Source organism: Primulina tabacum, chromosome 14, assembly GCF_025594145.1.
Source record: "Primulina tabacum isolate GXHZ01 chromosome 14, ASM2559414v2, whole genome shotgun sequence".
In the NCBI taxonomy this organism is placed as follows: domain Eukaryota; kingdom Viridiplantae; phylum Streptophyta; class Magnoliopsida; order Lamiales; family Gesneriaceae; genus Primulina; species Primulina tabacum.
In genome coordinates, this window is record NC_134563.1 from 18331594 (window position 1) to 18354935 (window position 23342).

At 40.7% G+C, this 23342-nt stretch overlaps 1 protein-coding gene across 1 annotated transcript; it reads left to right on the forward strand.

Annotated features, from left to right (window-relative positions):
* Positions 1-686: 686 nt before the first annotated feature.
* LOC142523823 (uncharacterized) lies at positions 687-3216 on the forward strand. Its single transcript, XM_075627554.1, has 4 exons — positions 687-1590; positions 1702-2162; positions 2210-2231; positions 2429-3216. Exons 1-4 carry the CDS (start codon positions 687-689, stop codon positions 3214-3216), a joined length of 2175 nt encoding a protein of 724 aa, XP_075483669.1.
* The last annotated feature ends 20126 nt before the right edge of the window (positions 3217-23342 follow it).

Sequence of the window (23342 nt, forward strand, 5' to 3'; positions counted from 1 at the left end):
ACTCAGCTGAAAATAGATATCACCAACTTTAGGCGAAGAGAACTTGAGGTGTTATATGAGGCGTGGGAGCGATACAAAGAATTACTCAGGAAGTGTCCGAATCATGGATATGCAGATTGGGTGCATATTGCGTTATTTTACAATGGTTTGGATGGACCAACTAGAGGGTATGTGGATGCAGCCGCCGGAGGTACTATTTTTTCTAAAACACCTGATTAGGCTCATGAACTGCTTGAAAAGATGACCATTAACAGTTATCAGTGGCCGAGTGAGAGATCTGGATCAATGAAACCTGCCGGAGTGTACGCCGTAGACCCAATCACATCACTTACTGCACAGGTTTCCGCATTGACCGCACATATTGCAGCGATGAACAAGCCAAGCCAATCTACGTCTGATGTAGCATTGGTGACTGCTGAGGAAGAGCCAGTTGTGGAGGAAGCTCAGTACATCAATAACAATCGTGGATATGGAGGTTATCGAGATAATCCTCCCCCTAATATTTATCACCCAGGTTTGAGGAATCACGAGAATTTCTCTTATGCAAACAATAAGAATGTGTTGAATCCTCCGCCGGGATTCAATACACAGAAAGGGGAAGGCAAGCCATCTTTTGAAGACCTAGTAGGGACGTTTGTGACGAGTCTGGGAAAAGAATGGTGAGAACTGAATCTCGTCTTGATAACATGGAGACACACATGGGCAATATGGGTGCCACGATAAAATCCTTGGAAACACAGATTGGGCAACTAGCAAATTCTTTAAAAGATCAGAATAGAGGATACTTCCCAAGCAATACAGAGGTGAACCCTAGGGAGCAATGCAAAGCTGTCAGATTGAGGAGTGGCAAGGAAATTGGAATCCCAGAGTCTACTGAAGAGAGTGCAGAGATTTGTGTTGAGGATAATGATGGAAAGGGTGCAAGTGTTGGAGAAGAGAAAGTGGAGGAACCTAAGAAATTGATTGAGCAGCAACCATTTCCAAAGGTAAATCTTCCATATCCACAGAGGTTCAAGAAGAAAGGGTTAGATGATCAGTTTGCGAAGTTCCTGGAAATATTCAAAAAAATACACATTAACATCCCATTTGCCGATGCATTGGAGCAAATGCCCAATTATGCTAAGTTCAGTAAGGATGTGATGTCCAAGAAGAGGAAACTTCAAGAATTTGAGACTGTAAAGCTAACTGAAGAGTGCAATGCCATACTCGAGAGGAAACTACCACAGAAACTCAAAGATCAAGGGAATTTTACTATTCCTTGTGTTATTGGTGGTTCTAGAATAAATAGGGCCATATGTGATTTATGTGCCAGTATTAATTTGATGCCTTTTTCTATTTACAGGACTTTGGAGCTTGGCGAGGTAAAGCCTAGCAATATTACTCTGCAGCTGGCGGACAGATCACTTACATATCCACGAGGGATAGTGGAGGATGTGCTGGTAAAGGAAGACAAATTCATATTTCCTGCTGATTTTGTCATTTTAGATATGGAGGAAGACCAGGAAACTCCACTTATCTTTGGAAGGCCGTTCTTAGCCACCGGAAAAGCTTTGATTGATGTGCACAAGGGCGAGCTCACACTGAGAGTAGGTGGAGAGGAAGTCATGTTCAACATCTACAACACCATCAGATGACCAAATGAGGTAAGTACTTGTAATAGCATTGATATCATTGATTATTGTGTATCCCATGTTGGTGTAGGTAGGATGACAAAAGACTCTTTGGAGAGATGCTTGTTGGAGTCAGTTTCTACAGTGGATGAAGATGACTGGGATGTGCGAGAGGAGCTACTTGCTCTCAATACGCTACCTAAAGAAAAGATTAATGCCCAACTTGAAGAGTTACTTGAAGATGCAAGTAAAGAGGTACCAACGGCATCCCCTGCATTAAAGGATTTACCGAGTCACTTGTGCTATGCATTCCTAGACGAGAGTTCGTCCTATCCGGTAATCATCTCTTCTGCTCTTACTATTGAAGAAAAGGATAAGTTGTTGAGAGTATTGCGAGAGTTTAAATCTGCTTTGGGATGGACAATTTCTGATATCAAGGGGATTAGCCCTACTGTTTGTATGCATAATATCTTGATGCAGGAGTCCTATTCCCCCTATGTTGATCATCAGAGGAGGCTTAATCCAGCCATGAAAGAGGTTGTGAGAGCTGAGGTATTAAAGTTGTTAAATGCTGGTGTTATTTATGCTATATCTGACAGTTCTTGGGTTTCACCAGCACAAGTAGTGCCTAAAAAAGGGGTATAACTGTGGTGGGAAATGAGAATAATGAATTGATATCAACTTGCCAGTGACTGGTTGGCGAGTGTGTATAGATTACAGGAAATTGAATGATGCTACTAGGAAAGATCACTTCCCTCTTCCCTTTATTGACCAGATGCTTGATAGAGTAGGTGGTTATCATTATTATTACTTTCTAGATGGTTATTCTGGTTACAATCAAATTGTCATAGCACCGGAGGATCAAGAGAAGACTACATTCACTTGCCCCTACGGTACATTTGCTTTCAGGAGAATGCCATTTGGTCTTTTCAATGCACATGCTACTTTTCAGAGGTGTACGATGGCCATATTTTTTGACATGGTCGAGGAAATAATGGAAGTTTTTATGGATGATATATCTGTCTTTGGTTCATCATTTTATCATTGTTTTCAGAATCTAACGCTTGTTTTGCAGAGATGTCGGGAGAAGAATTTAGTGTTGAATTGGGAGAAATGTCACTTCATGGTGCAAGAAGGTATTGTGCTTGGGCACAAGATTTCAGCCAGAGGGATAGAAGTGGACAGGGCCAAGGTTGTATCAATTGAGAATCTCCCACCGCCGAAGAATGTGAAAGGGATCCGAAGTTTCTTGGGACATGCCGGGTTCTATCATCGTTATATTAAAGATTTCTCAAAAATTACTAGACCCTTATGTAATTTGTTAGAAAAAGATTCTACATTTATTTTTGACGATGATTGTTCGCAGGCATTTAACAGGATCAAGACAGCACTGATTTCTGCCCCCATTATGATAGTGCCTGATTGGAAGGAGCCCTTTGAGCTCATGTGCGACGCTAGCAACTATGCTGTGGGAGCAGCATTGAGACAAAGACGAGACAAGATGTTCAAAGCTATCTACTATGCAATTTGTACATTTAATGCAGCCCAACAGAATTACACAACTACTGAAAAAAGAGATGCTAGCAGTGGTGTTTGCATTCGATAAGTTCAGAACATATCTCATTGGCAACAAGGTAACTGTTTTTACTGACCATGCATCTCTTCGTTACTTGTTTGCCAAAAAGGATGCAAAGCCCAGGTTGATACGATGGATACTCCTACTTCAAGAATTTGACTCTGAAGTCAAAGATAAGAAAGGTTGTGAGAACCAGGTGGCAGATCACTTGTCACGCCTAGAGCTGGAAGAAAGAACTTAAGGTGGAGTGATCAATGAGTCGTTCGCAGATGAACAACTCTTCAAGGTAAATGTTACACATACTTGGTCTGCAGATATAGCTAATTTTCTTGCTGCAGGAGAATTACCACTAGATTTAACCTATCACCAAAAGAAGAAATTTCTTCATGATGCCAAGTTTTATATTTGGGATGATCCTTTCTTGTTCAAGAGATGCGCTGATCAAATAATTAGATGATGTGTAGCAGAGGAAGAAGCGGGTACGATTCTAGAGCAGTGTCATTTCTCACCCTACGGTGGACAGTTTGGAGCATCTAGAACAGCAGCTAAGGTGTTACAGTCAGGTTTTTATTGGCCTAATTTGTTTAAAGACAGTTATACTTTAGTAAAATCGTGTGATAAATGCCAAAGAGTTGGCAATATTTCTAAATGCCATGAGTTACCACTAACAAATATTTTGGAGGTGGAGCTTTTTGATGTATGGCTATTGACTTTATGGGGTCATTCCCATCTTCTTTTGATCAATCTTATATTTTACTCGCTGTTGATTATGTGTCCAAATGGGTAAAAGCAATTGCCACCAATACTAATGATGCTCGAGTTGTTGTTAAGTTTGTCCACAGGAATATCCTTAGAAGATTTGGAGCGCCTAGAGCCATAATCAGTGATGAAGGTACACATTTTTGTAACAAAATTTTTAACTCACTGTTGGCCAAGTATGATGTGAAGCACAGGGTGACACTAGCATACCATCCGCAAGTTAATGGGCAAGCAGAAATATCCAACCGAGAGATCAAGCAGATATTAGAAAAAACAGTGAAGAAAACCGGAAGGATTGTGCGATTAAGATAGATGATGCTTTATGGGCGTACAGGACTGCATACAAGACACCTATCGGGATGCCGCCTTATAGGTTGGTCTTTGGGAAAGCTTGCCATCTACCTTTGGAACTGGAGCACAAAGCATTTTGGGCTGTGAAAAAGTTAAATTTTTATATGGAAGCATCTGGTGAGCAACGACTATTGCAACTGAATGAGATGGAGGAATTCCGGAATGATGCATATGAGAATGCAAGGATATACAAAGAAAAGACCAAGAGATGGCACGACAAGCAGATTTTTCGACGAGATTTCGAACCAGGGCAACATGTGTTATTATTCAATTCTCGACTGAGGTTGTTTCCTGGTGAGTTAATATCACGATAGTCTAGACCGTTCACAGTGGAAAAAATGTGTCCACATGGTGCAATTGAGTTGAAGTGCAACAATGGTCAGACATTTAAAGTAAATGGTCAGAGGGTCAAGCATTACTTTGGAAGTGAAGTGCGACACATGGACAACATCCCACTTGGAGAACCAAAGTAGACAGGAGAAAGTCAGGTTGATGACGTTAAACCAAGCGCTGTGTAGGAGGCAACCCACATAAAAAAAAATCGAAAAGTTTATGGACAGTGTGCGTCGCGCATATGCGCGATTTATTTTCACGCACATGCGCGACACAGGCAGAAGTTTTGGCGCATATGCGCAATTCAGGGCGTGCATATGTGCGAGAATACAAGGTACCCAACTGAGAAGGCAGAGACCATCGCGCATATGCGCGATTTATTTTCTCGCACATGCGCGACACACACAGAGACATCGGCGCATATGCGCCCTTCAGGGCGCGCATATGCTCGAGAAGGCAAGTCATTTACACTCCGAAGGCAGAGACATCGGGGCATATGCGCCATTCATGGACGCGCATATGCGCAAGAGACCACACGCGAGACAGTAACCTCGGCGCATATGCTCCGATTTAAGTCGCGCATATGCGCGCGACCTAATTTAAGAAAAAAAAAGGGGCAACCGCGAAACCCTCTTCAGAATTCACACATCAACTTTCACCCTCCTCCAAAACAAGCCGCCACCCTCCTCCGAAACACTGCCGCCGCCGCTCAGTAGAAACGACCCCTGCCTTCAAGCACCGCCACAAGTTCCGACACACTCCAATTTCTGGTCATCTTCTCGTTCAAGTAAGGGGTTTTCTCCAGATTTTGTTAAATTTTTCAGAATAGTAGAAATTGTGTTCGATATATTTGAGGAACCTTTAATATTATGAATTGGGCACTTGTTGTTGTTCTCGAATAGTTTGTGACTGGGTCGTATATTGTATTGCTAACCGGATCAGTTGGTGGGGTGAGATTCTAATTGCTACGCACATTGTGGTACGATTATCGGATTTTGGGCTTTTCAGTTGTTGAATTAAGTGTGTGGGTGTAGTTTTGCATTATTAATTGATATGGCGCCGAAAAAGAAATCAAAGAAGGCTGCTTCGTCCTCCACAAGTTTTGATTCGCACCAATTTTGGAATGAGGAAGCCCAACAAATTTATGAGAGCTCCATGACTCGCTCTATCATCCCGGAGATGGGATTTAATTTATCGATAGCACGTGGTGTGATTGTGAATGAACTGGAACGAAGACAATGGGTTGAATTTTCTCACCCTCCTCTAGATGCTGTGATCTCAGTTGTGCGGGAGTTCTATGCTATCTGCGGATACGCCATGACGAGTCGAAAGTACTAGTGCGAGGTAAATTGGTATCGTTTGACTCTCAAACGATAAACATGATCTATCAGATGCCAAGCCTCGACCAAGACGAGTACAGTGAATTTCTAGAAGATGTTGTTAATTATTCAGAGGTCATTCGGACCTTATGTCAGGTAGGTGCTACATGGAAAATGAGCTCGAGTTGTCCAATTTCTCTAAAAAAATCCGATATGGGCCCCAATACAAGTGCATGGACATCGTTCGTGTTGACCTGGGTTCTCCCATCCTTACACTACATGTAACCAAAGACAAAGTTACAATTGTCTTTGCTATTGTGATGGGAAATCTGTTGACTTGGGGAAAATAATTTATGGATCGATTATGAGAACCGGCACAGGGTTAGCCACGGTCGCCCTTCCATGCCCTCATATTGTTACCGAGCTATGCAGACAGGACGGCGTGTCATGGTTTCCTGATGAGCAAGTGCTTAAGCCGAAGGCCCCCATTGTTACCTTCTTTGGAGCTGCCTCTTATATTCCCCACGAGTATCCAGATGAAGAGGAGCTCCCACAACGACAGCTTCCACCGCCACCACCACCTGAGGCAGCCAGACATCGCAGGGGAGATCGATTTTGTGGACTTGAGACTGAGATGGAGGACCAGAGGAGGTTACTAGTATATCAGCGCCAGGTGCTGGATTCGCTTCAGTACCGAACCGACCATTTCATGGGATACATGATGGACTTCACTTCCGTGCTTGCTCAACGGTTCCCACTATAGGTCCAGAGGATCCGATCTTTCCCCAGCCACCTGCATGGCCACCTCAGTATCCTGGAGCCCCTTACCAGCCCCCACCCCAGAACATGGACGAGGATGACAACGATGGTGACGGCGAGCACTGACGCTCGTCGTGGGAGGTATGATTTTTCAGTGCTTTCTTGTTTATACATTGAGGGCAATGTATACTTTAAGTTTGGGGGGGGGGGGGGGGGGTGATTTCATTTTGATGCTACATTTTGATGTTTGATTTTGATTTTGCTGCTTAAAAAAAAATTTAAATTTAGTCGTTATGTCATTTTTTAGTCGTTAAATTGTTCTTTTTTTTAGAATTGTGGAATTGAGGTAATAACCAAACAATGATGAGAGTTTACCCGAAACACATGTTATTCCATGATTACGAATCTAAATGCATGCAATCCTTACTTACCGTTTACACACTAATTCACGATTGCTATGATTGTTGATACATCCGATGTCAAGAGAGTGTTCATGTGATTTGTGATTTGGAATATATGAATGGACTCCAAAACCTGCATGTTGAGTACTTGTTGTTGAGTAGCATGTTCACTAACACAAAAATGATTCAGGCAGTCTTTGAATTATGTTGGGCCTGTTTTTCCTTGAATAATTTGTCAATTGTTAGCCCTTTGAGCCTAAATGAGAATGAGATGTGTGATTTTTTCTGTTTGAATACCCGAAAATATGATCTATCTATGTTTGTTGATTGGTAAATTGAAAGTAGTCTTGAACTTGGTTTGGAACTCTTCGAGGCGAGATACGGGTATTGTGTAACTTAGGGATGATTTAGGGGATTTTTGGAACGTTTGAGCCTTTCAAGCCTACTCATAACATCATATTATACCCTAGTGTCCCATATTTGAGCTTAATAAAAACGAATGGAGTGTGCCAAGGCACACAAAAGCCCCCATTCGTATCAATTCTAAATCCCTACGTCAACTACCAAATTTTGAGCATATACACTAGCGCCTACCGAAAATTGAGAGAAAACGAACCTTTGTATCACTACAAAAGTTCTTCTCCCTTGTGCGCGTATAAGAATATCATCGAAAAAAGAGGAAAAAGATGAAAAGAAAGAAATGAATTTCTATGAAAAGAAAAAAAAAAGATGTTGAGAAAAGGGAGAAGGAAAAAGTTGAATACAGAATAAAAGAGTATTACGTATTGATGTGAAAAAGAGGACAAAATGATGAATATGTTGTGGCAAAGCAACTGGATGTGAAACAAGAGGAAGAAGAAGAAGCGTGTTGAAAAATAAATTGGTTTGTTTCTCACTTCTGATTGCCTATCTTCATTTCTAGCCATTAGCCATAGCCTAACGTTATAATCTTAAAAGCCCTATTAACCGAGTCACATGTACCCAATATACTAGTGGAAAAGAGTTGCCAAAGTTAAGCCTATGCACACTTGAGAAATGCCGTCGATAGACATAGAATTTGATTGTGTACATGTGCGCATCTCATGATATTGGACTTTGTTTGGTTAATTATTGTTTTCAGATTGCCATTTTGTTGAGCCAAATGTTACCTTATAAGTCCTGTTGATTTGTGAAGGTAAATGTGTGCCTCAATGGTTTTGCTAATTACATGTGTGTCGAGGAGTCCAGAATTTTATGAGATAAAAAGTTATGAACTTATCCTGACATATGTATTGGGTAGACAAGAATAGCAAAACACACACGCACGTGAACTGTGAGTAATGTGGCATGTGTTTGATTCAATATGATGGAGAGTGTAATCTCTGAGGCTAGTGGTTATCTTTTTATTCCACAATTCTTGTTCGTTCAGTTACCGTTTTTTAGGATGTGTTAAGTTTAGACTAGCTGATGTTTTATTTTATATTATTTTGCTCGGGACTAGCAAATGTTCAAGTTTGGGGGGATTCGATAAGTGCAATTTTTACACTTAAATTATCCTTATACTTCATATAGATTGTTAGTCTTTTTGGGCGGAATTATGCGCTTTTGTTGTTTTTTGGTGTGATTGCAGGAACCTAGGTAAGGCTGCCATTTGGGCGCGAAGGTAATTGAAAATGGCACCTAGAAGAAAAACATGCAAGAAGTCCAGCTCTAAAGGCAGTGAGACTGGCGCATAAGTCGTGCATATGCGCGAGCGATGCACTGAAACAAGGGAAAATACAGAGACACTCGGGCATATGCGCTGACATGGGCGCGCATATGCACGAGCGAATGAACTCCCGCGAAGGAAACTGTGAGGCCCGGGGCCGAAGAGGGCGGGGGATGATCGCCAGTGCCATCAGTTGCACGGACAATGAGCGGCTCCTGGCAGGCTTCTAGGTGGAGGAACATGAATGAACCGACCCACACGGGAATGAGAGAGATTCCGAGACTGTTCAATGTAATGGACTGTACAGTTGAGGAGGGCTTAAAAAGATTTGATTTGTACTACTCATATCACGAAGGTGCATCTTCTTTTCGGTAGCTTATCACATAAGAACTCCAAAGTTAAGCGTGCTTGACTTGGGGCAATTTTGGGATGGGTGACCTCCTGGGAAGTTTCCTAGGGTGCGTGTGAGTGAGGACATAAGCACGCTGGAAAGACTCGTCTTGATACAGTAAGGACAGTCGTCGAATCTGGGGCGTTACAGAAACAAAAGACTCCGCGCATGTGCGCGGAGCAAGAGCGTGCATGTGCGCTTAAGGAGAAGGAGTTCAGCAGAGAGAGGCACGCATATGCGCGAATCTTGGCGGCGCATATGAGCGCGGCGCGATGTTCAGAATTAAATATGTTTCTCGTGTTTTTTGAAAGGGGTTCGGAAAATTCTTGCTACAGCCGACATATCACTCGAGAAAAGGAGAAAAAGTGAAAGCGCACGGAGCACGGGACGCGAAGAACAGAGATAGAAGACGCTGGATCTGGACACGGAGACGCACTTTCATCTCTCGCCAACACGTTCTCAATTCGGTTCTTTACTTTTACGTTTTTAATGAATACAAACAGGTTTTGTATTAATTTAGATTCGAGTATGAACTAATTCCATTATCTAGAGATTGACGTAGTCGAGGTTGAACCTATGCTATTGACATTTGAATTTTCATTGAATTAATTCATCGTATTTATTTGTGATTTCTTGTCTTTAATGCTTTTGGATTACAGGCCATAATTCGACTGATCTAATAATTGAGATCTGACACTCGAAAGAGGGGATTTAAATTAGGACAGGGGAAATCACATCGTCAGATGTTTATAACGTGCAAAAGACGTATAACTCTTGCGAATCCATAAGAGAACCTTGTTTGCATTTATTACGTGTTACATGATTTTGAATAGACATATTAAAATCGGTAATAGGTAATTCAGTTCTATTTATCACTTGAAAAAGGGAATAGAAATTATTGTGAGTTCTTGGCTAATAAATATGGTGCGATTTAATTAAATGTTAGTCAATTTTAATTTAGCATAGGGGAGACTCGACGAAATCATATCTCTAGATCGCTTTACTCACTGAATCTCGACTGTATGCATAAGATTTACATAATTCGTTAATTGATCTGAATTGATTATACACCAACTCTTTGATTTTCCTAAATAAAGTTGAACTATGTCAATTATGGTATTTAGTATACAATTTTAAATAATTACTCTTCGTGGGATCGATATCTGTACTCAAACCAGTACTAAAACTTGACACCGTATACTTGCGGTGGTGAAAATATGCAACACAGGCGGAGTCCACTGCGAGAGAATCCCATTGTCCCTAAGATACTCTTGGAACTCGGCACTCAAGTACTCACCACCTCGATCCGATTGAAGTGACTTGATGCTTCGTCCCAACTGATTCTCTACTTCACTTCTGAATTCTTTGAACCTTTCAAAGGCTTCATATTTGTATTTCATCTAATACACATACCCATACCTTGAAAAGTCATCAGTACAGATGATGAAGTAGGCATGTCCATGCTTAGTGGTGATGCTAAGCGGACCGCACACATCGGTATGGATCAAATCCAATAACCCTTTGGCTCTCTCCACATGGCCCTTAAAGGGAATTTTGGTCATCTTATCCTTTCAGACATGATTCACAAGTCGTGCAAGAATTAATATCAGACATATCAAACATGCCTACTCCCACTAGCTTGTTCATCCTTCTTAGGAAAATATGTCCTAATCGAGCATGCCATAATTGTGCCGAATTTAGAGTATCATGTTTTCGCTTGTCTGTAGTAACACCTCTGACCAGTTTTAATAAAATAGCAGCGGAATTTAAAATTTTCTTAAAGGAAAGAAGGATTTAAAATACATTTCCATATATAATGAAAAGTATATACATGATCAATAAAATGATGCAACAAAATAAAAAATATCATTTTTGTCATCATGTCCAAAATGCTAGCTAAAATAGCCTTCTTCCTTCCCTCTCTTATGCATATGACCCCGGCTCCAATAAAAGTCCAGACTCGTCTCTCCTATCTGCATCACATGAAATAACTGGAATGAGTATAAAAACTCAGCAAGTGGAACTCTTACATAACAATGGATACATAACATACTCTATAAAACATGGCTTTGAAAACATTAAATACCATCAACTCTGAAACATAAATATCATAGCATGAATAACAATAACGATGGTATTTCACTTTTCTCTGTTGGATCGATATCTAAATAGTATCTCTGCCTCATTACCTATATCCCATCGATATAAATCGATACTCTGTTGGGATATAAGCCTATGGTCGTTGATCAACTAATTGCATGCAATCTCTTACTATCTCTTTATCAATCTAATAAATCAATCTGAACTCTCTCTTTGGCATTACATCAAACACTTTGAAGACTCCTTTCTTTTGTATTCCCTTTTTCACAATTGAGACATAAAATGCCTCTAATATACAACAAGTATTAATACATACCATGAATCAAATAGAAGGGAATAACATGTTAAAATCATTGAAACACAATACATATATTATCATGTGAGCACAAGAAAATGAATTTCACTTACAACCAATTGAAACCTTGAATCTAATATCTTGGTACACAACCTACAACAATAAACCATGTATTGCATCATAAACAACTTAATAATCACAAACCCATAACATTAAATCCATAAAACGAACATAATCAACAAACCCATGATTTCCCAATCACCATAATCCAAGAATAAACAAAGCCACAAGCTTACCTTAGCTCTTAGAACCAACAATGACCTTGATCTTACTACAAATACCCAACAAAATGCTTGAATCAAAGGCACAAAATGAAGAAATTGAGAACCCTAGGTCACCTCAGCTGAAGAAATCGAGAATGAGGAGAGAAATGAGAGAAATGAAGCCAACTCTTGCATTTATATCACTTAAATCTCGAAAACACGCTTCTACTGTTCACGCACCACGGGTGCGCTGCCTCTTAGACTGCGGGTGCGCTACAAAACTGAACGCGGGTGCGGTGCCGCCTCTGCCAATCCACCGCGGTGCGGTGCTTAAATGACCGCGGGTGCGGTCATCCCACTGTCCAAATACCGTGGGGGCGGTAGCTATCTGACCGCGGGTGCACTCTCCTCTATAGCCAACAATAAACTCTATCCAACAAAAATCGAATCGCAACGCTGCTTCTCCTCGTAATTCGGCAACACTCTCAACATGAAAGTTAAAACTCTAAATCATATCTAACCATACCAATTGGCCTCATACCAATGGGCTTAACATACGAATTACCATGAATTAAACCGCAACGATGCTACAACACAACTACACAACACTAATATCAACAATACTATAAACCATAAATCACAACTCTTAACATCAAAACTATACTTAAACTTAACCAAATAGTCAATAAACAGACGAAATCTTAAACCGTACCGTTCACCAGGCTTGGCTATTACAATCTCCCCTCCTTAAAGGAATTTCGTCCTCGAAATTGACGTCACTGCACAAACAACTCAGGATACTTCTCTTTCATCTCATCCTCTAGTTCCCACGTGGCTTCTTCAATCAAATGATTCCTCCAAAGGACTTTAACGATGCCGATCTCTTTGTTTCTCAACACTTTAACTTTGCGATCCAGAATCTGGACCGGAATCTCTTGGTACGACAAATTAGGCTTCAAATCCAATGGCTCTTGACGAAGAACATGGGAAGGATTCGCAATATACTTCCTGAGCATGGAGACATGAAAAACATTATGAACTCTGTCAAGATCTGGCGGTAGGGCTAACCTGTAAGCTCGATCACCAACTCTATCCAAGATCTCAAATGGGCCAATAAATCTCGGACTCAACTTTCCCTTCTTGCCAAACCGCATCACACCCTTAAGAGGTGCTATCTTCAAGAACACATGATCACCAACCTCAAACTGCAACGGCCTACGCCTCACATCAGCATAGCTCTTCTGTCTCGACTGTGCTGTCTTCATCCTCTCTCGAATAACAGCAACAACATCAGCTGTCTGTTGGGCCAACTCTGGACCCAACATCTTCCTCTCACCAATCTCGTCCCAATACAAGGGCGATCTACACTTTCTGCCATAAAGTGCTTCATAGGTGCCATGCCAATCGTCGCTTGGTAGCTATTGTTGTACGTGAACTCAACAAGAGGCAATTTAGAATCCCAGCTACAAGGATAATCAATAGTACAAGCTATGAGCATATCCTCTAAAATCTGAATAACTCTCTCTGATTGACTGTCGCTCTAGGGGTGATATGCTGTAATGAATGCTAACCGTGAACCCATAGCTCTGTGCAAACTCTTCCAAAACTCTGAAGTAAATCTAGGGTCACGATCAGACATGATCTACACAGGAACACCATGAAGTCTAACAATCTCAGCTATGTACGCTTCGCATACTAGTTTATGGAATACGTCGTCTTGACTGGAAGAAAATGCGCTGACTTGGTCAATCGATCAACAATAACCCAAATAGAGTTAAAACCTTTCTGCGTTCTGGGAAGACCAGTCACGAAGTCCATCGTAATGTGCTTCCATTTCCATTGAGGAATCGGCAATGATAGCAATGTCTCAGTAGGTCTCTGATGCTCGATTTTCACCTGCTGACAAGTTAGGCACTGAGAAATAAACATGGCAATATCCTTCTTCATACCTGGCCACCAATAGAGCCTACGAAGATCCTGATACATCTTGGTGCCACCTGGATGTATCTAGTATGGCGCAGTATGTGCCTCTGTCAAGACGTCTCGTCGAATATCATCACCAGCAGGAATACATATACGGCCTCTAAATGTCACCAAACCATCTCTATTCATCTCAAACTCTGAATTACCTCTCTCCTCTGCTCTGGCTCTTATCTCTATCAACTGTAAATCATTGGCATGCTCTCTACGGATCCTGTCCGTCAATGTAGCCCGAATGACCAACGCTGAAAAGAAAGTAATGGTTCCCGGTACTACCAAAGCTATCTCCTCTCGTTGCAAGTCTAACAACAACGGCTTCCGAATCATAGAACTCAAAGAAGAACTCGACTTACGGCTCAATGCATCTGCTACATCATTCGCTTTCCCTGGGTGGTAATTAATCGTCACATCATAGTCTTCGACAAGCTCTAACCACCGTCTCTGTCGCATATTGAGTTCTTTCAGAGAAAACAAGTACTTTAAACTCTTGTGGTCCGTCAAAATTTCACACCTTTCGCCATATAAGTAATGTCTCCAGATTTTCAAGGCGAAAACCACAGCTGCCAGTTCCAGATCGTGCGTAGGATAATTCTTCTCGTAGTCCTTCAACTGGCGAGAAGCATAGGCTATAACCTTTCCACGTTGCATCAGCACTGCACACCAAGACTCTTCTTCGACGCATCGGTATAAACAACAAAATCCTCTAAACCACTGGGCAATGCAAGTATCGGAGCTGTCATCAACCTATCTTTCAACTCTTAAAATCCACTTTGGCATTCATTGGACCACTCGAACTTCACAGTTTTCCTCGTCAGATTGGTTAACGGCAGGGCAATCATGGAAAAATTTGAAATAAAACGACGATAATAACCCGCCAAACCAAGAAAACTGCGTGCCTATGATACAGTGGTAGGAATAGGCCACTTCTGTATCGCCTCTATTTTCACTGGATCAACAGCTATACCATCCTTCGAGACCACATGGCCTAAGAAAGAAATCTGCTCCAACCAGAAATCACATTTCTTCAACTTTGCATACAACCTCTTCTCTCTCAACAACTGAAGAACAACTCTGAGGTGCTCTGCATGAAGCTCTCTGGTCTTGGAATAAATCAGAATGTCATCGATGAAAACAATGACAAAGCTATCCAAATACGGCTTGAACACTTGGTTCATAAGATCCATGAAGACTGAAGGAGAATTAGTCAGACCAAAAGACATCACAAGAAATTCATAATGACCGTACCTGGTCCGAAACGCCGTCTTAGGGATATCAGACTCCCTAACCTTCAACTGATAATAGCCAGATCGAAGATCAATCTTCGAAAACACTGTAGCCCCTTGAAGTTGGTCAAAAAGATCGTCTATTCGCGGCAACGGATATTTATTCTTGATAGTCACTTTGTTGATTTATCTGTAATCAATGCAAAGCTGCAAAGATCCATCTTTCTTTTTGACAAAGAGAACCGGAGCTCCCCAAGGCGAAGAACTCGGTCGAATAAAACCTTTATCCAATAGATCCTGCAACTGAGTCTTCAACTCTTTCATCTCTGTAGGGGCCATTCTGTACGGAGCCTTAGAAATAGGAACCGTACCCGGAACTAGATCAATCACAAACTCTACATCTCTGTCCGGCGGTAAACCCGGCACATCATCCTCAAATACATCACGGAACTCTCTCACCACATCAATATCATCAATATTCAACTTCACAATTCTATCCACATCCAGAATCGAAGCCAAAAACCCATCACAACCTCTAAACAACAACTTCTTAGCCTCAAGACACGAAATAAAAGGAAGGACCAGCGAAGTACCTGCACTGGCGAGCATACCTTCCCTGTTGCCATCATCTGCAAATTTCACCGTCTTAGCAACGCAATCAATCACTGCACGATAAGTCGATAGCCAATCCATGCCAAGTATAATATCAAATGCAACCATCGGAATAACAATCAAATCGGCATAAACCACTCGCTCATCAATTTGAACAGAGCACGCATACACAATAGATGTCGGACACAACACATCTCCCGAAGGCAATACAACATTAAACTGGAGGGGAAGAGTAGAAGGAACTAAACCCAAAGATCTCAAAAATAGTTCAGACATAAAAGAATGAGTAGCACCTGTATCAATCAATGTCGTAGCTACCCTGCCTGAAATTAAAATAGTGATAGAGATCACAGAAGAATCATGGTTTATACCTTCCTTTGTCATGGTAAAGATGCGACCCTGCACCTTCTCTTTACTCGATCCTCATGGACATTCCTTGGCAATATGGCCTGCAGTGCCACATCGGTAACAAGTATGAGTACCAAATCTGCACTCTCCCCTATGATGCCAGCTGCACTTTGGACACAACGGCTTCTCTGGATCAAATGGAACTATCGGTGCTTTAAAACTCGGTTCCATCTTGCCTTTCCCTTTAAAACTGCCCTTTCCTCTTTGGCTCGAACCCTGACCCCTTTGAGCAATAGCCTGCTGCCTCGCCTGTCTCTCTCTCGCAATGTCTTTCTCATCTTGCTCGGCTAACAATGCCTTAGCCACAATCTCTTTAAACGTCACCGCCTTAGACATATTGATGTCCCTCCTGATCTCTGCTCGAAGGTCTCTAATGAAGTGAGCACCCTTGTCTTTGTCATTGGAGGCAATGTATGGGGCATACAGACAGCCCTCCTCGAACTTGAGAATGTACTCATCGACATTCATACCTCCTTGACGAAGCTCTAAAAACTCAGTCACCTTCCGAGCTCGAAGGGCATCTGGGAAGTACTTGTCATAGAAAAGATCAGTGAACTCTTGCCACTTCAATGCTGGAACATCCACACTAACCTTGGTAGCATTCCACCAAATGCGTGCAGCTTTGACTAACATGAACATTGCACATCCAATTCTGTCGTTGTCTCCATAGGTAAGATGATCAAATATCGCCTCTAGTGCTTTGATCCATTCTACGGCCACTAATGGATCAATGCTTCCTGCAAATTCAGGTGGATCCATCCTCTTGAAAGCAGTAAAGATCCCATCGGTTCCCACTGCCTGAGCCACTTGGCCTCTCCCTTGGCCTCTACCTTGACCTGTACCTTGCAAACGGAGCAACTGCTGAATCTGCTCACTGTGAACCTTGTCTTGCTCTTTCAACAACTTGCCGAACTCGTCGACAACTCTCGATGAAGAACTATCCTCACCCTCTGCAGCCTTTCTCTTAGGAGGCATAACTCCTACAATGTGCTCACACAATACAAATTAACCATAACAATAAATAGATGAATAAGAAGACATACCCGGATTGTTGAAAGTAGACGAAGTCATGTGCATTGATCCGAAGAACGGTGCTCTGATACCACTAAATGTAACACCTCTGACCAGTTTTAATAAAATAGCAGCAGAATTTAAAATTTTCTTAAAGGAAAGAAGGATTTAAAATACATTTTCATATATAATCAAAAGTATATACATGATCAATAAAATGATGCAACAAAATACAAAATATCATTTTTGTGATCATGTCCAAAATGCTAGCAAAAATAGCCTTCTTCCTTCCCTCTCTTATGCATATGACCCCGGCTCCAATCAAAATCCAGACTCGTCTCTCCTATCTGCATCACATGAAATAACTGGAATGAGTATAAAAACTCAGCAAGTGGAACTCTTACATAACAATGGATACATAACATACTCTGTAAAACATGGCTTTGAAAACATTAAATACCATCAACTCTGAAACATAAATATCATAGCATGAATAACAATAACGATGGTATTTCACTTTTCTCTGTTGGATTGATATCTAAATAGTATCTCTGTCTCTGTACCTATATCCCATCGATATAAATCGATACTCTGTTGGGATATAAGCCTATGGTCGTTGATCAACTAATTGCATGCAATCTCTTACTATCTCTTTATCAATCCAATAAATCAATTTGAACTCTCTCTTTGGCATTACATCAAACACTTTGAAGACTCTTTTTTTTGGATTCCCTTTTTCACAATTGAGACATAAAATGCCTCTAATATACAACAAAGTGTATTAATACATAGCATGAATGAAATGGAAGGGAATAACATGTTAAAACCATTGAAACACAATACATATATTATCATGTGAGCACAAGGAAATGAATTCCACTTACAACCAATTGAAACCTTGAATCTAATCTCTTGGTACACAACCTACAACAATAAACCATGTATTGCACCATCAACAAATCAATAATCACAAACCCATAACATTAAATCCATAAAACCAACATAATCAACAAACCCATGATTTCCCAATCATTATAATCCAAGAATAAACAAAGCCACAAGCTTACCTTAGCTCTTAGAACCAACAATGACCTTGATCTTACTACAAATACCCAACAAAATGCTTGAATCAAAGGCACAAAATGAAGAAATTGAGAACCCTAGGTCACCTCAGCTGAAGAAATCGAGAATGAGGAGAGAAATGAAGCCAACTCTTGCATTTATATCACTTAAATCTCGAAAACACGCTTCTACTGTTCACGCACCGCGGGTGCGCTGCCTCTTAGACCCCGGGTGCGCTGCGTATACTGGACAACAACCGAAAATCTGAAAACGATGACCGCGGGTGTGCTACAAAACTGACCGCAGGTGCGGTGCCGCCTCTGCCAATCCACCGCGGGTGCGGTGCTCAAATGACCGCGGGTGCGGTCACCCCACTATCCAAATACCGCGGGGGCGGTAGCTATCTGACCGCGGGTGCACTCTCCTTTGTAGCCAACAATAAACTCTATGCAACAAAAATCGAATCGCAACGCTACTTCTCCTCGTAATTCGGCAACGCTCTCAACATGAATGTTGAAACTCTAAATCATATCTAACCATACCAATTGGTCTCATACCAATGGGCTCAACATACGAATTACCATGAACTAAACCGCGACGATGCTACAACACAACTACACAACACTAATATCAACAATACTATAAACCATAAATCACAACTCTTAACATCAAAACTATACTTAAACTTAACCAAATAGTCAATAAACATACGAAATCTTAAACCGTACCGTTCACCAGGCTTGGCTATTATATTTGTTGTTGTTATTGCTTGGACATTGTTTAGTGGAATATCTTTCAATTTTAAGTTATAGAGATCGTTTTTAAGTTCTCCAGTACCAATCAAACATTCCTTCTTGTAAATGTTTCAAACACATTTGCTAAATAAACAAGAATATCCATCTTTATCAGGCATAGAAATGAAAACAATTTTTTATACCCAATCAGGTACGAACAAAACATCTCTTAAAATCAACTTAAAATCATTGTTCAACAATAAGTAAACATCTCCCATGGCTTTGGCAGCAACTCTTGCTCCATTGCCCATCCTCAAGAAGGTCTCACCTTTCTTAAGTCTCCTACTTCTTCCCATCACCTGTAAATCATTACAGAGATGTTAGCCACAGCCGGTATCCAATACCCAAGAAGTAAAGTTAATTGAAATATTTACTTCAATATAGAACATACCGTTTCCAGAGCTATTATGGGCAAGATATTCTCTGCAGTTACGCCTCCAATGTCTAGGCTTCTTGCAGTGATGGCTGCCACAGTGGGACTCGGATGCCTCTTCAAGGGCACGTTCTTCTTGGGACGTTGAAAAGAATGCTTCTTTCCCTTCCCATGTGAACCAATCTTCGTACCAGATGAAGAACCCACATAAAAAATAGACTTCTCTTTCTTGATGGTGGCTTCAAACCTAACAAGCATATTCACCAACTCCTCAAGGGTAGCATGCCTAAGAGGTCGAGTCTGCTCACCAAAGAGCTCCTTGAGATGAAAATGAATGTAAGTACCATTCTTTGTATACTCAAAACACCTCTACAGCTCATCATTCATAGAAGCCTGCATATAACACTTGGCTTTCAAGTCATGGTCACACCATTCTTTGTAATTCTGCAATTCCTCAGGAGTACAGTCAGTCGAAGCCTCAACAGGGGGCGACTCAGTCAGTGTATATGCTATCCTTTCCGAATTCAAGACGATTTTTAGGTTTCTTAGTCAATTGAGGCAATTAGGTCCGGTTAATATGTGTTTGTCGAGTATTGCAGATATTGGGTTGCGAATCAAAGACATAGTCAAATTTGTACTGAAAAGTAAAACAGATAAATGTTAATGACTATTTTAAAATATTTAGTAAGATATAAAGTATGAACTTTTACTTTATAAATTTTCGCTCCCACTGTTTTGACATCTTTCACTACCCTCTAGTGAAAACGGGAAACTCCTTTCCTCAAGGTCTAATTAGCAAATTATGATCCCAAATAATATCATCCAATCATAACTCCTAAAAGGTAGTTTCCAATTGCATCTCTATGTAACCCTCTACGTAAACTTTTGTCTCATGTTTGATTAGGACCCAATAATATGATGTCGTTCATCTTTACGTGTCAAGCCTTACCCATCGATGTTGAACCTTAATGGACGGTCACATGAGCTCCCTCAAAAATATAAGCCGAAATCATGAGAGTTTCACGTAGTTCACATCACCATGTCAATGGATGTCAAAGCTTTCCGGTCCAGGGCCCCCCCAATAATATGAGCCGAGCCCCGAACACGGGTAGCGTTCATCATGCATCCATTGTCGATGGAAGACATGGAAATTATAAACACCTTTATAATTCCCTTTTCGGGTTTGATAATAATTTTGAATCTTATTCAAAATGAGGGTTTTTAATTTTGAAAGGTCTCATCATTAATTTTGTTTAAAAGTTCGCCATATTTGATCGTATGTTTGACGGATTCATGCAACTTTGTTATTATCATAATAATAATGCACATAATCATTATTTATAATATATCATGCATATATTATAAACAGAAAACTAAACAAAGATGGTCAATCGCCCCAAAAAGTAATGGCCCGTGTGAGCTAAGCACGGGCCTAGGTCCAATACTAGGGAAATGCATGGAATGCAAATGCAACTTTCACATAAGCTTCCAATATTTACATGTGGGGACCCGGACGCTAATCAAGTTCTTAATCATCATTGGGACTAATTAATCAATTATAAAACAGGGTCTAAAATTTTTTTCTTTTTAAAATGCGGAACGTAGTGAAATCAACTAATATACAACTCAGTATAAAATAAAGTACATGTCCTGTACGGTCTACAAATCAATAAAACTAAGGTTCAACATCTAAATATCAAGTGTCAAAACCCTATATACATCCAAGTCCGAAGTCTCCACTCTATCACGATCTCTCCTCATCTCCTGGACCCTGATCCTGTCCCACCTGTTGTCATGTACACATACAGACAAGACAACAGCCGGATAATTCCGGTGAGAATAAATCCCTGTATAAATCAACGAAACATGCAATCATATAAACAAATATAAAGCATGTAATCAGGTAACAGATATATGTATCAAAATCTGAAACATAAACAATCGTAGACTGTCAAACATATACGTGACTCCACGTTTCAGACTAGACTCCATCCTAGTCTAGGGATCCCGGTTTCCAAATGTGCTATTCCTATATCGAATTCCGTAATAGAAGGAACTCTGTTCCTATTACTCGATATAACCAAATATGGTGTTTCTATATCGAATTTCGTAATAGAAGAATTCCAATCCTATTACTCGATATAACCAACATCCGGTGTCCTGACCTATCCGTCATGGACTGTAGCTCTATCGCTAATATCCCATCTTGAGACATCGTGCAATGTGCCCGTGGCGATCCCGCCACTGTCAGGCACTTCCGTCCCAAGATGTCTACACTATCCTGTAACATCGTGCAATGTGCCCGTGGCGATCCCACCACTATCAGGCACTTCTGTCACAAGATTTCCCGTCTGATACCTGCTATCTATAAATCAAGAGAACAAGTATATCAATCAAATCAATGCAATATCACTGCAATAAAGTAAAGTATGTGCTTTAGGGAAACTCAAGTCTAAACCGACTCAAGTCGATCTCCCAATACCACATTGAATTATACCTTCCGTTTGTAGTCTCGGTCTGAAGCAATATCAGTTCTAAACTCAAGACTGTCTCTGTAAATCTGAAACGATATATTGAGAATCATAATATCAATGTTCTATTCTCAATTCAACACTGAATCTGATTAATCTGGATTCAATTCAAATCACGGTATAACAGAACAATTTCAGTATCACCGTCACTATCATATCAACAGACCTCAATTACAAATCATAACTCATATCCGATATAGTTTGTAACTCATTCATAATCTAAATCTGTCTGATTTCAAATCAATATAATCAGAAAATAAAAAAAATTCCATAATCAGTCTGTTTCTCAATCTGACTTCGATTCTATGATGTCTAACATGTCAAGAACATCATATATGAATCCTATTCAATTCTGACAATGACATAATTTCAAAGCATGTCAAAACGTAGCAAAACTTACGTCAAGTTGTAGCCTACGTTGATAGGATTGCAGTACTGAAGTCAGATTACAATTCGGACGGACGGATTGAAATATAAAGGCGTAAGGATTTTTCTTAAGAATTCTCTGAAACTTCTCCTCGATTTCTTGCCGGAGGAAATGAAGGAATCGCTTTTATATATATCAATTGCATGTAAAGGCAACGTGTCCCATTCTCCATGATTTCCAGTCGGCGCTCGGGCGGTTATAAACTACCGCTCGGGCGCCGTACACTCTGCCCCGTACTCGGCTTGTTATCCATTGGCGCTCGGGCGGTAATTTTCTACCGCTCGTGCGCCACAGGTTCTGCCCGAATGGTATTCTTATTGAACACTGGCGCTCGGGCGGTCATTTCCTACCGCTCGGGCGCCAACAGTTCTGTCCAAACATTGTACTTTTCATATGTTTTGCCCAGTCTGGTCTCGGAATGGCCCGGCTATAATCACCTCAGTTCAAAATCAATAAATCATCTCAGATTACAATAGTCAAATTCTCGGGCATTACATTTCTCCCCCCCTAAGATATGATTTCGTCCTCGAAATCACAGTCAATCAAATCATATCATAAGAAGGTATAACAGAATAAGCTAGGTAACATAATTCACATCAGTGAAATAACTCTGGAAACTTCCACCTCCAATCTGACTCAGTTTCTCAGATAGCTTCTTCAATGCTATTACGACTCCACTGGATCCTCATACGAAGGAAATCCGCAGTTCTTATTGTACAATACCTCGACTAAAGCTATTTCAATATTCATCTAATAGCTATTATTGTACAATATTTCATAAAGTGACAAGACCTCAGGTCACTAGTGCTAAAATCAAGCACTACAGTTCCTGGATATCCTCCAGTATCTAGATAGTTCGCTCCGACTATCTGTCTATCTAAAAACCATAGATAAAAAATCAGGCTATACATTCTGTTAAAGGTACGAAATCAACCGAAAATCACGGTATGATATAATCAACTCTAGCATTCAATACAATCTGACCCCTTTTCCGACATAAATTTCAGTCATCTAGTCACGTCTGTACGTCATCTTGTACAAAATAAAGCATGCGGATTTGGTCAATCTGTCAATCAT

Bases quoted from the DNA above. Each gene is read 5' to 3' on its own strand.
- LOC142523823 (XM_075627554.1), top strand. From the start codon at position 687: ATGGAGACACACATGGGCAATATGGGTGCCACGATAAAATCCTTGGAA. The intron at 1,591-1,701 runs GTGGAGAGGAAG...ATGTTGGTGTAG, and splicing joins CGAGCTCACACTGAGAGTAG to GTAGGATGACAAAAGACTCT. The intron at 2,232-2,428 runs GTAGTGCCTAAA...ATTACTTTCTAG, and splicing joins CTTGGGTTTCACCAGCACAA to ATGGTTATTCTGGTTACAAT.